Below are 12,739 nucleotides of genomic sequence, written 5' to 3'. Positions count from 1 at the left end.
TTTAACTATATTTATGTTGTTTGGAGGCATTGACTGCCGACTGTAAACCGCCTCGAGTCGCCTCCGGGTTGAGAGGCACAGTATATAAATATGTTAATAAATAAATGAAGATTGGCAGGCAGTTTGGGACCTTGGTACTTCCCTCTTTGAGATGGCTAGGGGTCCTGATGTCCCCTCTAAAATAACCTCCTGCCCTAATATTTCTTACGGTCCCAAACTTGTGAGTTTTACCTGTCAAGAAATAAATGGGTGGCTGTTCTGCCTTTGCCATCTTCTTCAGTGTGTTGGGATTGTGTGTCCCATCAGTCAGGCTGCCTGGGATGAGTGATGGGAGTTGCGATCTAGAGGCATCATGCCAGGTTGGGTTGAGTTGCAGGAAGGGTTCTGAGTTTTCTTTCTTTTGGCCGGTAAAGGATGTAAAGGATCAATCTTCAAAGCCTTTGTCAGGAAGCCTCCAGTGCTGACTGCACCTTACTCTTTGCACCTGCTCAGAGACAGAAGATAACAGGAAGGGTACCCCCAGAGGCCATGTAGTCCAACCCAATGGTCCTCCAGCTGAAGTATCCCCAGCAGCAGGGAGCTGTCCAACCTTTTTTTAAACATCCGAGAATGAGCCCTTACAGTTTGCTCCATTGTCACTCTTATTGTCCAGAAACTCTTCCTAAGATTCTCTCTTTTTTATTCCTACAGATTTTAAGGATAATCTCAACAAAGTCTATGAAGCCATTGAGGAGGCAGACTTCTTGGCTATTGATGGGGAGTTTTCAGGTACAGAGTCCGCAGAAGTGCAACTGCACTGGGGAACCAATTCAGTTTGACGGCACTTTGGCTATCCATGGCTCAATGCTACGGAAGCATCGGTGTTGTAATTTGCGCCCTTTTGCAGAGAAAGCTGAGGACCTTACAAAGCTGCAACTCTTACAATCACTCTCACAATTCCATAGCATTAAGCCATGGCAGTCAAAGTGGTGTCACACGGAATTCATTCTGCAGTGCCCCTGTAGAATTTGAGCTCATATTGTGGTCTGCTGTCCCAGGCTCAGAGCATTAAACTGAGGAAAAGAACAATATGTTTTATGCTTTTATAGGTATCAGCGATGGGCCGTCAGTTAGCGCCTTAACAAATGGCTTTGACACACCAGAAGAAAGGTACCAGAAGCTTAAAAAGGTAAAAATCTTAATGTTTTCCCCATTACGGTTTATGTTTTTGAAATGTTTTGAGTTGTAGGAATGCAATATCCATGCCTTGGATGACTTTCCATGGCCAAGTGTGGGAAAATATTGATTACTAAATGGGCAATTGATGTAGGATAAGTCATTGTATGAAATAGAGGACAACTGATTTTTCTGACAGTAATACAGTGGAATCTCGACTTAAAAGCATCTCAATGTAAAAGCTCTTTGAGCTAAGAGCCATTGCTCGCCCCTTTGAGTTCAGAGGGAGCATTAGCACCAGAATTGAGGAATTTAGAGCTTCAAGGGGACAGCCTCCAGGTGTGCTCTTGTCTGCTTTGGGAGATTGCTATCCGCTGTGCTCTTGTCCACTTTGAGGAACTTTAAGTTAGTTGATTTTGTGTGGTTTTTATTCCTGGTATGTTTGGCTTCATGAAGAGAGAGGGGGAGAGAGAGTTAAACTTTTAACTCAAGGTATCACTGTATTCGCAAGAACTGTTTTTATTAGAATAGAGTTTTTCTGAAATTGTTTTTATATTACTGTTATTGCTGTTATTATTATCATCATCATCGTCACCACTATATTATTGTTGTCATTGTTATCACTATATTACTACTACTACTATTACTACTGATATTATTATATTGTTCTATTCTTATTATTATTTTCTGACAGCAATATTTGCAAGAAGAGGTTTTATTGGAATGGAGTTTTCCTGAAGTTGTTAGTTGTTTTTATATTATTATTATTATTATTATTATTATTATTATTTTACCACTATATTATTGTTATTATTATTACTGTTATCACTATATTATCATTGCCGCTATATTATTATATTGTTATATTATATTCTCTTACTATTATTTTCTGTCAATATTTGCAAGAATAGTTTTTAATGAAATGTGGGTTTCCTGAAGTTGTTAGTTGTATTATTATTATTATTTCTATATAATTACTATTGTACTGTTGAAGATGATAAAACATGAACTAAATTCTCTGATCTCCTCAGAGTTGTTCTGAATTCCTTGATCACACTGTTGTCTTTTCCCCTTCTTTAGCATTCCATGGATTTCCTGCTGTTCCAGTTCGGCCTTTGCACTTTTAAATATGACCTTGCAGAATCTAAGTGGGTGACTTTCTTGATTTATTCCTTCTTTGAAAACTGCTTACTCTAAACTGTTCATTGACTTGTCTTCCTATATGTTTCCGTAGGTACATCATGAAATCATTTAATTTCTACATCTTCCCCAAACCTTTCAACCGAACATCGCCAGATGTCAAGTTTGTCTGTCAGGTCAGTTAAGAAAATGTGGTTCAAATGGCTATTAACTTGCTTTCTTCCGATTCCATAAAACAGGAGAAATCCAAAGCAGCAAGATAATAAAATTTGTAATTATAGGCTGGAAAATTTGGTTTTATCTCTCTCTGAAACTCATTTAACAAAAAAAAAAAAAAAGGATGCGAGTAATTGGATTAAAAAATTAAACAATCAATATGCCTTGTGTTATGATCTGTAGTCCATATTCCTGTATTGCAGTTCTCCAAAATTCAGACTTGGGGCTATTTATTATTGCAATCGATTTAATTTCACTTTATTGTATGCACTTGTGATTTTATTGATTTTTTTAAAAAAAAATCTGAGTTTCTTAGAGAAAGCAATATTATTACCATAATGAAGGAATACGAATAAAGATCTTTCTTTCTTTCCTTCCAGAGTTCAAGCATAGACTTTTTAGCAAACCAAGGATTTGATTTTAATAAAGTGTTTCGCAATGGTAAGCTTTCGTTTTGTATCGGGAAAGGTTACTGCGAAGATTCCAGCCTCTCTTTTGTTTGAGAGAAAAAGCGGGATATAATAATAATAATAATAATAATAATGACATTTTAATGAAAAAATATTTTTATTTGTGGGTTTCTCTATTTGTGTGCCCTTAATCATTGTGATAGTGGAAGGCTCCTGTTGTTCTCCTTCAGTGTAGAAAGAGCATGCTTTCTTCTATGACTGAACTGCACCTCCCATAATCCCCAGTCATTTGGCTGGTATTTGAAGTCCAAAACAATCGGAAGTCACCAGGTTGAGGATCTTCAATATGCTTTCAGTTTTGCATATATATGTGATGGGTTTAAAATTGTCATCGTCTTGTTTTTAGCACTCTTCGCTACTTTGAGTCCATTTAAGTGGCAGAATATAATAATAATAATAATAATAATAATAATAATAATAATAATAATAGAAAAAAGAAAAAGTATGGATCGCCGATGTTGCAATCCCAGGCAACAGCACAATTGACAAAAGCAACTGGAAAAACTTACACAATATGAGGATTTAAAGATCGAACTGCAAAATCTCTGGCACAAACCCTGTGAGACCCAGTGGTGATCGGCACATTGGGTGAAGTCCCTAAAGACCTTGTCCTGCACTTAAACACAATCAGCGCTGACAAAATTACTATCTGCCAGCTGCAGAAGGCCACCTTACTGGGATCTGCACGCATTATTCCCTGGTACATCACACAGTCCTAGACACTTAGGAAGTGTCCGACGTGTGATCGAATACAAAAGCCAGCATAATTATCTTGTTTGCTGTGTACTAATCTTGTTGTGTTTCAAATAATAATAATAGAGAGATCCAAAGCATTCATAATTATTGGCTGGAAAGTTTGGCTTTCTCTCTCTATGAAAGTCGTTCACCAAGCAAGCAGCGATTAATTGAATTAACAGCCTTGTGTTGTAATATGTAGTTTATGTCCTTATATTGCAATTTATAATTTAAAAATACAATACAAAAGAATTCAAAAAGTATAACAATATAACAACAACAACAATAATAATAGATGAGGAGGAGGAAATCCCAGTCCATTCATGCATTAACTAGCCAATAATAATAATAATAATAATAATAATAATAATATGCCAATTCATGCATGTATTAATCAGATCTCACCAATAGTATGGGTAGAAATAATAATAGTAATAATAAAGAAACCCTGGTCCATTCATTAATTAACAAGCAACAACAAGTACAACAGCAACAACTGAAAGATTGATCTATACCAGGCCAGCATCGCCTATGTGTTTCGGCTCCAGAATTCCTCACCATTGGACAATGTTCACCAATTGGGCTCTTTTTATGAGAGAGAGCCCCTTTTAAGTGACATAATAATAATAATAATAATAATAATAATAATAATAATAAATTTATAACCTGCCCTATCTCCCTGTGAGACTCAGGGCGGGTTCCAATGAAAGAGGCAAACATTTAATGCCAATAATAATAATGGTGATAACTATAACAACAGTAAAGTTGGTGGTCTATATCAGGCTGGCATAGTCTGTGGGTGTTTTGAGCTTCAGTTCCCAGAATCCCAGGGCATTAGACAACGTTCACTTTGAGTCCCTTTCAAGAGAGTATCTCTTTTAAGCATTATTATTATTATTATTATTATTATTATGGCTTCAGCTTCCAGGATCTCTGGCCATTGGACAAAGCTGGCCATAGGGCTTCAGGGAGCCAGTGCCTCAAACACTTGAAGGGCCTCAGTTTGTGCAGGCCTGATTGGCAGGTGTCCCATGGGTTATGAGGTTGCTTTTTTCCCTTTGGGCTTCACCCTTCCCACTTCCAAGCTGGGCCCCGAGACCCCTCTCTTCCTCTCTTCCCAGGGATCCCGTATTTAAATCAAGAGGAGGAGCGGCAGCTGCAGGAGCAGTACGAGGAGAAGCGCTCGCAGGCCGGCCGGGTGGGCAGCCTCTCCTTCACCTCCCCCAATGCCCAAAGCAAGTGTCCCGTCACTATCCCAGAGGACCAGAAGGCCTTCATTGACAAAGTGGTGTAAGCAGATGCAAGGGATGCAATGGCAGAGCTTTGGGGGCATTGCAGCTCCCAGAATCCCCCAGTAGGCCCCGAGGACACACATTTCTTGTTCCTGGGCTATAAATGTCATTTCCTAATTGGTTCTTCCATAAAAACATGGAAAAAGTTTATTAAACTGCAAAAACTTTGTCTTTGTGGGAGGGACATCCTGCAGCAAACTATTTTGTGGGCGGGACATCCTGCATCAATAGTTTTTTCATAAATTCCATAAATTTCTCATTGAGTCTCAACCAATTCAACATAGTTTGTGGCAGGCACAAAAACCAAGTTTCTGGAGTAGAACAACTACTTTCGAAGTAAGGACCGCACAATTAAATAGAAAATAACATTTTCAAGATAGAAACAGATTTTTTTTTTCAAATTTTGTTACATAGTGGGGTCTTTTTTTCTTTCTTTCCTCTTTTGGTGGGTCTCCGGTGCAAAATACGGTGCTCATCCTGCCCTTTTCTCTCCCCTGTTCCCAGAGACAGAGTCGACGCTCTCCTGCAGAACGAAGAAAACACCAGTTTGGAGCTGGAGCCCTGCACAGGGTCAGTTCGCCCAAAAGGAATAGCAGGGGAAGGCCTCATAGCCATCTCAAAAGATTGGAAATTGTCCTTTTGATGCTTGAAAAACCTTTCTCGTTCTTCCTCCAGATTCCAGAGGAAACTTATTTACCAGACGCTCAACTGGAAGTAAGTGTCTCTTGTTATTGAGCCGCCGCAGAGTGGGAGGGATTGGGGCAAGCCTCATTGACCCATTATTAGATGAGCCCCCAGTGATGTAATTGGTTAAACCCTTGTGCCAGAAGGACTGCTGACTGAAATTTGATCAGCGGTTCAAATTTGGGAAGTGGGGTGAGCTCCTGTCTATCAGCTCCAGCTTCCCATGCAGGGACATTCCCTGGGCAGTGTCCTTGCAGACGGCCAATTCTCTCACACCAGAAGTGACTTGCAGTCCCTCAAGTCACTCCTGACACAAAAAATATACATTTATTGCCTGCCTCTCCTTGTGATTTGAGATAAAACACTATTAAAACACATCCAACACAATACACAGAGTGAAAATACAGAGGCCAATTTCCACATTAATATTATATTTATTTATTATTTCCAGAGATTCAGAGTGGCTTGCAATAGAAACCAATACAATACAATTTCAAACCATATATATACCTATATAAATAAAAATGTCATGTTCATTTGTGGGATTGACATAACTCAAACACCACTGGATGAATTGACACCAAATTTGGACACAATACACCTATCAAGCCAACGAGTGACCATCACTCATAAAAACACTGAAAAACACAATGGAAGAGACTTAAAAAGCCAAAAAATAAAAATGCATTACAATGCATGCTCAAAACCACACATATACACATACATACACACACAGAAGACATATACATAGACTGGGCCACAGAAATGCGTGGCGGGACGGCTTGTGTGTGTGTGTGTGTGTGTAAAACATAAACCATATTTCCCTGAGCAGCACTTTGCCCATATTCTGTACACTTCCCCAAAGATATTCTGATAATAATAATAATACATTTATTGCTGGCCTCTCCTTGTAACTACATAATAAAGGATACGTTGAATTATCCTTTATTTTTTCCCCACTTGGCTCCAGGTATCCAAAAGGCATCCATGTGGAAACTCTGGAAACGGAGAAGGTAGTGTTGGTTTATGTCTAGGAATTTCTTTGAGGGGTCTTTGGGGCTACAAACTGTATTCATTGATGAGGATTTCTATCTAATATTTTGAATTATTTCCATAATGATGTTTGTGGTTGCAAGATGGACTGGGGGCTGAGCAATGACAACCATATTTGTGTGTTTGTTGTTATTGAAAAATTAGCTAAGAAGCAAATGCCTCAGATCTTCAAATCCCAATTGAAATAATAATAATAATAATAATAATAATAATAATAATCAACAATGAATGTGAAGCTGGCAGGTCATTCCTGTAAGATATCATGATAGGGCCCAACATAGTTAAAATAACATCATAAGGCAGTGTAAAATACAGGAAACAGAGTTACAAATTACAGAATAAGATATAAACAAGTGGTTGAGACAATAGGAACGACAAGGAATACAAAAATAAGAGAAATGCAGGGGAAAGTATTACATAAGTGGTATCATACACCCTGTCAATTAGTGAATTATTATAAAAAGGGGAGCAGTCAATGCTGCCATGGATGTCCACAAAAATGTGGTATATGTACATGATGTGGGAATGCGAACAGGTACAACACTTCTGGAAGATTATACTATATGTGTCAAACCAAATATTAGGAATCGATTGAGTGATAACAAAAGAAATGGCAGTCTTAGTACAAAGAGAGGAAATGGGAAATTACAGGGAAATAAAGAAAGCAATAATTGAGTGCACACAAGCAGTGATAATATTGGGATGGAAAGACACATCAAAGTGGGCAGTAAATAAATGGTATCAGTATATGGTGGACCAAATGGAATTCGAAATTACAGATGTAAAATTAGATGATTCAAAATATAAGGAAAATAGAATATGAGAAGTTGAAGAAAGATGGAACCGGATCAAGAATTATATTATGTATAAGTCTAGAGATCAGGCCATCTATATAAATAAAAATGTAATGTTTGTTTGTGGGATTAACATAATTCAAAAACCACTGGATGAATTGACACCAAATTTGGACACAATACACCTATCAGGCCAATGAGTGATCACTCAAAAAACAAAACAACAAAAAAACTCAAAAACACAGTGGAAGGGACTTAAAAAGCCAAAAAACAAAAATTACATTAGAACGCATGCGCAAAACTACATATACACAAATATATACACACACAAAACACATATACACAGACTGGGCCACAGCAACGCATGGCAGGGGATGGCTAGTAAGAAATAATATACAAATGTTATGTAGTATGTAAATCTATAAGGATTGTCTCAAAAAGGATTAATATGTAAAAGAAAATAATCCTCGTGGTGGTGGGAATTGTCAGTGTTGTGTATGTGTATGTCCTAAAATTATATATATATGCAGTGTTAAATACATATATTAAAATGTATTTCTATGAAACGCATGTGTTAAAATACACTAAACAAAGATTAAATAATGTAAATGCTGGCAATGTGTTTAAAATGCATAGAAAGTGCTGTGGCCTTACACTTCATTCTGAACGATGATGTGTCTTTTTGGGGCCTTAGAAGGAGCGCTACATCATCGTCAGCAAAGTTGACGAAGAGGAGCGCAAGCGGCGGGAGCAGCAGCGGCAAGTGAAGGAGCAGGTCTGTGGCCCCAAAAGGGACCCATAGCTCTTGGAGGGGAACCCCAAGGCCCAAATGGCCAGAACCGTCCCTTTAAGGCTTTGCATCATGGTCCCATTGGCCCTTTTTTTGTTCCCAGGAGGAACTGAAGGACGCTGTGGGCTTCTCCCGAGTGATTCACGCCATGGCCAATTCCGTACGTCAATCTCTCTTTCGTTCAACACCATAAGGTCATGTTTTTTCTACCTTGTTGAGTTGCCCCCTTGCTATCCTAACAGTTTCCCTACCTTTCACCTTCAGGGAAAACTCGTGGTGGGGCACAACATGCTGCTGGATGTCATGCACACCATCCACCAGTTCTATTGTCAACTGCCAGAGGTAGGTCATGGCTTCAACAACCATAAACAGGAGGATTGAACCCATGTGTTGATCACAAAGATAGGCAAGAAGTAAACAAACAAATGAATAACAACTATTATTATTATTATTATTATTATTATTATTATTATTATTGAACCCATGTCTTGAATGTAAGGAGAGCCGGGTAATAAATAAATTACTATTGTTAGTGTTACGGAACCCATGTCTTGAACTCAGGGAGAGGCGGGCAGCAAATAAATAAATAAATAGTTGTTGTTACTGAACCCATATTTTGAACACAAGTAGAGGCTGGCAAATAATAATAATAATAATAATAATAATAATAATAATAATAATAATAATAATTCATTTGGCCTCCTTAGCAAAAGGTTCATCCAAAAGTTCTTATTTTATCATTATCATTATTATTCATTTATTACTGGAGAAAATATACTGTTTAGCCAGTATTGCACCACCTGACATCTGTTGGGAAGTAACAACCTGTAATGAAAGGACAAAGGCAGTGACATTTCAGGCCCATCTTCTGCCGGCATGCCAATGGCTTAAATCAAGAAACAGCTTCCTAAGCTCTACAGAGATACTCACAGGAACATCTCAGCAAGCAAGAGTACAAAAGTAGCAGGTAAAAACCTAGAACCTCAATCAGTGGCCGAGACTGGATGAGAAACTCCCTCCTGGGCACACAGAAGACTGTGTGACTTGGGAGGCGCTGAACAGACTGCGCTCTGGCACCACGAGATACAGAGCCAAACTTAAGAAATGGGGCTACAAAGTGGAGTCCACAACATGCGAGTGTGAAGAAGAGCGAACCACAGACCACTACAATACAGCCTGAGCCCTGCCTCATGTACAATGGAGGACCTTCTTATAGTGACACCAGAGGCACTCCCAAGTGGCCAGCTTCTGGTCAAAGGAAATTTAGTATAATGCCAAGTATTGAACTTTGTTTGTGGTTCTTCTATACATTATAACTGTATTCTCAATTCGCTTCCGACATAATAAATAAAAACATGTATTTATTCTAATTTCTCCCCGTAGGGACTCAAGGTGGCTCCCAATTACATGACACAACTCAATAAATTTAGAAACATGGCAAATACAAACATGGAAAGCAGTTACATATTATTAAAACCCAATAAAAACATCTATACAATTAAAATTACATTTAAAACTAAATGTCTTCCCCAGCTTAATATTAGCAGTCCCATTTCCTAATTATTCTAATTGGCATGGAGTTTGCCATACACTTTTTTATATGCTCCTATTGCCTTTATATGCTCCTATTGTCAGTAATCCGAGTGTTTTGACTTTTTAGGACCTCAGCGAGTTCAAGGAGCTGACGACATGCGTTTTCCCAAGGTCAGACATGGAAACTTCTCCTGATTTGGTGGGGCATCTTTTCACAGAAGAGCCGCCTTTAAAGATTTGGGAATATTTTATTTCTTGTAGGTTGCTGGACACAAAACTGATGGCTACCACTCAGCCCTTCAAGGTAAGTGGAAGTCACATTCTCTCAGCCTCAGAGGAAGGCCAGCTTTCTCTGAACAGATCTTTCCAAGGAAACCCGATAAAAGGGTTCCCATAAGTCAGAAACGACTCAAAGGCACACAAGAACAACAAAAGTTCTGTAATTGGTACTCATTGAACCAATTGAATTAAACTGTGACACGACTTTTGTTCCTGGTTTATGAATGTAATTTCCTAATTGGTTCTATCATAAAAACATAGGGAAAGTTTATTAAACTGCAAAAATGTTGTTGTGGGAGGGGCATCCTACATTTGCTATAGTTTTTCCATAGATATCTCACAGAATCTCAACCAATTCAACATAGTTTGTGGCAGCCACAAAAAAAGAACATTCTGAAGTAGAACAACTACTTTCAAAGTAAGGACTACACAATTAAACAGGAAATAACAATTTCAAACCAGGAACATTAAAAAAAACTGGGAGAAGTAGGTGTTTTGTTTTCTGCATGTTTAGTTGACGATTAATCCTCCATGTTGTTTTTACCAAAAAGTACTTGCTTCCAAAGGTTTGATGTCCTGCTTCCTTGGCTCCTTGAAAACCCAAGTTGTTCGTCTTCTGCTTTCAGGACCTCATCAACAACACTTCTTTGGCAGAGCTGGAAAAGCGGGTGAAGGAGACCCCCTTCAGCCCCCCAAAAGTCGGTAAGGAAACTTACTTGTGGGAAGTTATGGAGGGTGCCTTTGGGAACACCGCAGAACACTTACTTACTTACTTATTTAGGCAGTCCCTCGTTTTCCGAGGAGGATTGTCTTCCAGTATTCTTGTGGGCCCGTATGTGACTGTGGAGCCCTATTCTTGCTCTGCATCTTCTTCCGCAGTGAAGGCATTGGTTTCCAGGTGGAAGGTGGTCTCGGTCGGGGTTGGCTTGACGCGCCTTCCTCTTGGCACATTTCTCTCTTTCACCCCCCTTTCGTGCCTCTTCAAATTCTGCAGCACTGCTGGTCACAGCTGACCTCCAGCTGGAGCGGTCAAGGGCCAGGGTTTCCCAGTTCTCAGTGTCTATGCCGGAGTTTTTAAGGTTGGCTTTGAGCCCATCTTTCAATCTCTTTTCCTGTCCACCAACATTCCGTTTTCCGTTCTTGAGTTCAGAGTAGAGCAACTGCCTTGGGAGACGGTGGCCGGGCATCCGGACAACGTGGCTGGTCCAGTGGAGTTGATGTCAGAGGACCATCGCTTCAATGCTGGTGGTCTTTGCTTCTTCCAGCACGCTGATGTTTTTTCCGCCTGTCTTCCCAAGAGATTTGCAGGATTTTCTGGAGGCAGCGCTGATGGAATCGTTCCAGGAGTTGCATGTGACGTCTGTAGACTCCACATCTCGCAGGCATATAGCAGGGTTGGGAGGACAATAGCTCTATAAACAAGCACCTTGGTATCCCTATGGCTGTCTCAGTCCTCAAACACTCTCTGCTTCATTCAGAAAAATGCTGCGCTCGCAGAGCTCAGGCGGTGTATTTTGGTGTCGATGTTGACTTTGGTGGAGAGGTGGCTGCCAAGGTAGCGGAAATTTTCTAATGTTACACCATTAAGCTGTATCACTGGCAGTGGAGAGGGGTTGGCTGGTGTCTGCTGGAACAGCACTTTGGTTTTCTCGATGTTCAGTGACAGGCCAAGCTTTGTGTATGCTTCTGCAAAGGTGTTTAGAGTGGCATGTAGATCTTCTTCTGTATGCGCACAGACGTCGTTGTCATCAGCATACTGGAGTTCTATAACAGATGTTGTTGTAACCTTGGTTTTGGCTTTCAGTCTGCTGAGGTTGAATAGCTTGCCATCTGTCCGATAGATGATTTCCACTCCGGTGGGAAGCTTCCCATCAACAAGGTGAAGTATCATAGCGATGAAGATGGAGAATAAAGTTGGGGCAATAACACATCCCTGTTTGACACCCGATTCCACCTTAAATGGGTCACTTTGGGAGCCACTGCTGTCCAAGACTGTTGCCATCATGTCATCATGGAGGAGCCTCAGGATGTTCACAAATTTGTTAGGGCACCCGATTTCCTGGAGAATGGTCCAGAGAGCGCTGCAGTTCACTGTGTCGAATGCCTTTGCAAGGTCAATGAATGCCATGTACAGAGGTTGATTTTGTTCTCTGCATTTTTCTTGGAGCTGTCGTGCAGTGAAGATCATGTCCACGGTTCCTCTGGAGGGGCGGAAGCCGTTCTGGGATTCTGGGAGGGTGTCTTCTGAGAGGGGCAGAAGGTGGTTTGCAAGGATTCTTGCGAGGATTTTCCCAGCGGAGGTTAGAAGGGAGATACCTCGATAGTTTCCGCAGTCTGTTCTTTCCCCTTTTTTGAAGAGGGTGGTGATGGTGGCATCCTTGAAATCTGCTGGGATTTTTTTGTTCACCCACACTTTTTCTATGAGCTGATGGAGTTGTGTCAGCTCAGGTCCTCCCTCTTTAAAGATTTCAGCAGGGATCCCATCTGGTCCACTGGCTTTGTTATTTTTTTTGTTGGTTGATGGCATTGCTAACTTCTTCCAAACTAGGCAGTGCTGCAAGCTCATCCCTGGTTTGTTGTTGCGGGATTTGTGAGAGA

General features: G+C 40.1%; 1 protein-coding gene across 1 annotated transcript in view; it reads left to right on the top strand.

The window, feature by feature from the left end:
* The window catches only part of LOC137095228 (poly(A)-specific ribonuclease PARN-like), a 29,779-nt gene that overhangs the window by 3,995 nt on the left and 13,045 nt on the right, over positions 1–12,739 (top strand). The window contains exons 2-16 of the mRNA XM_067461655.1: positions 691–768; positions 1,089–1,168; positions 2,236–2,303; positions 2,390–2,471; positions 2,892–2,952; positions 4,838–5,006; positions 5,513–5,578; positions 5,684–5,722; positions 6,663–6,705; positions 8,234–8,314; positions 8,433–8,489; positions 8,594–8,671; positions 9,990–10,033; positions 10,124–10,166; positions 10,768–10,843. Coding sequence (XP_067317756.1) covers positions 691–768; positions 1,089–1,168; positions 2,236–2,303; positions 2,390–2,471; positions 2,892–2,952; positions 4,838–5,006; positions 5,513–5,578; positions 5,684–5,722; positions 6,663–6,705; positions 8,234–8,314; positions 8,433–8,489; positions 8,594–8,671; positions 9,990–10,033; positions 10,124–10,166; positions 10,768–10,843 — 1,065 coding nt within the window. The remainder of the gene's footprint in view (positions 1–690; positions 769–1,088; positions 1,169–2,235; positions 2,304–2,389; positions 2,472–2,891; positions 2,953–4,837; positions 5,007–5,512; positions 5,579–5,683; positions 5,723–6,662; positions 6,706–8,233; positions 8,315–8,432; positions 8,490–8,593; positions 8,672–9,989; positions 10,034–10,123; positions 10,167–10,767; positions 10,844–12,739) is intronic.

The sequence above is a fragment of the Anolis sagrei genome, chromosome Y, assembly GCF_037176765.1.
Source record: "Anolis sagrei isolate rAnoSag1 chromosome Y, rAnoSag1.mat, whole genome shotgun sequence".
In the NCBI taxonomy this organism is placed as follows: domain Eukaryota; kingdom Metazoa; phylum Chordata; class Lepidosauria; order Squamata; family Dactyloidae; genus Anolis; species Anolis sagrei.
The sequence above is the reverse complement of the archived record's forward strand: the minus strand, read 5'-3'. Positions and strand labels throughout refer to the sequence as shown.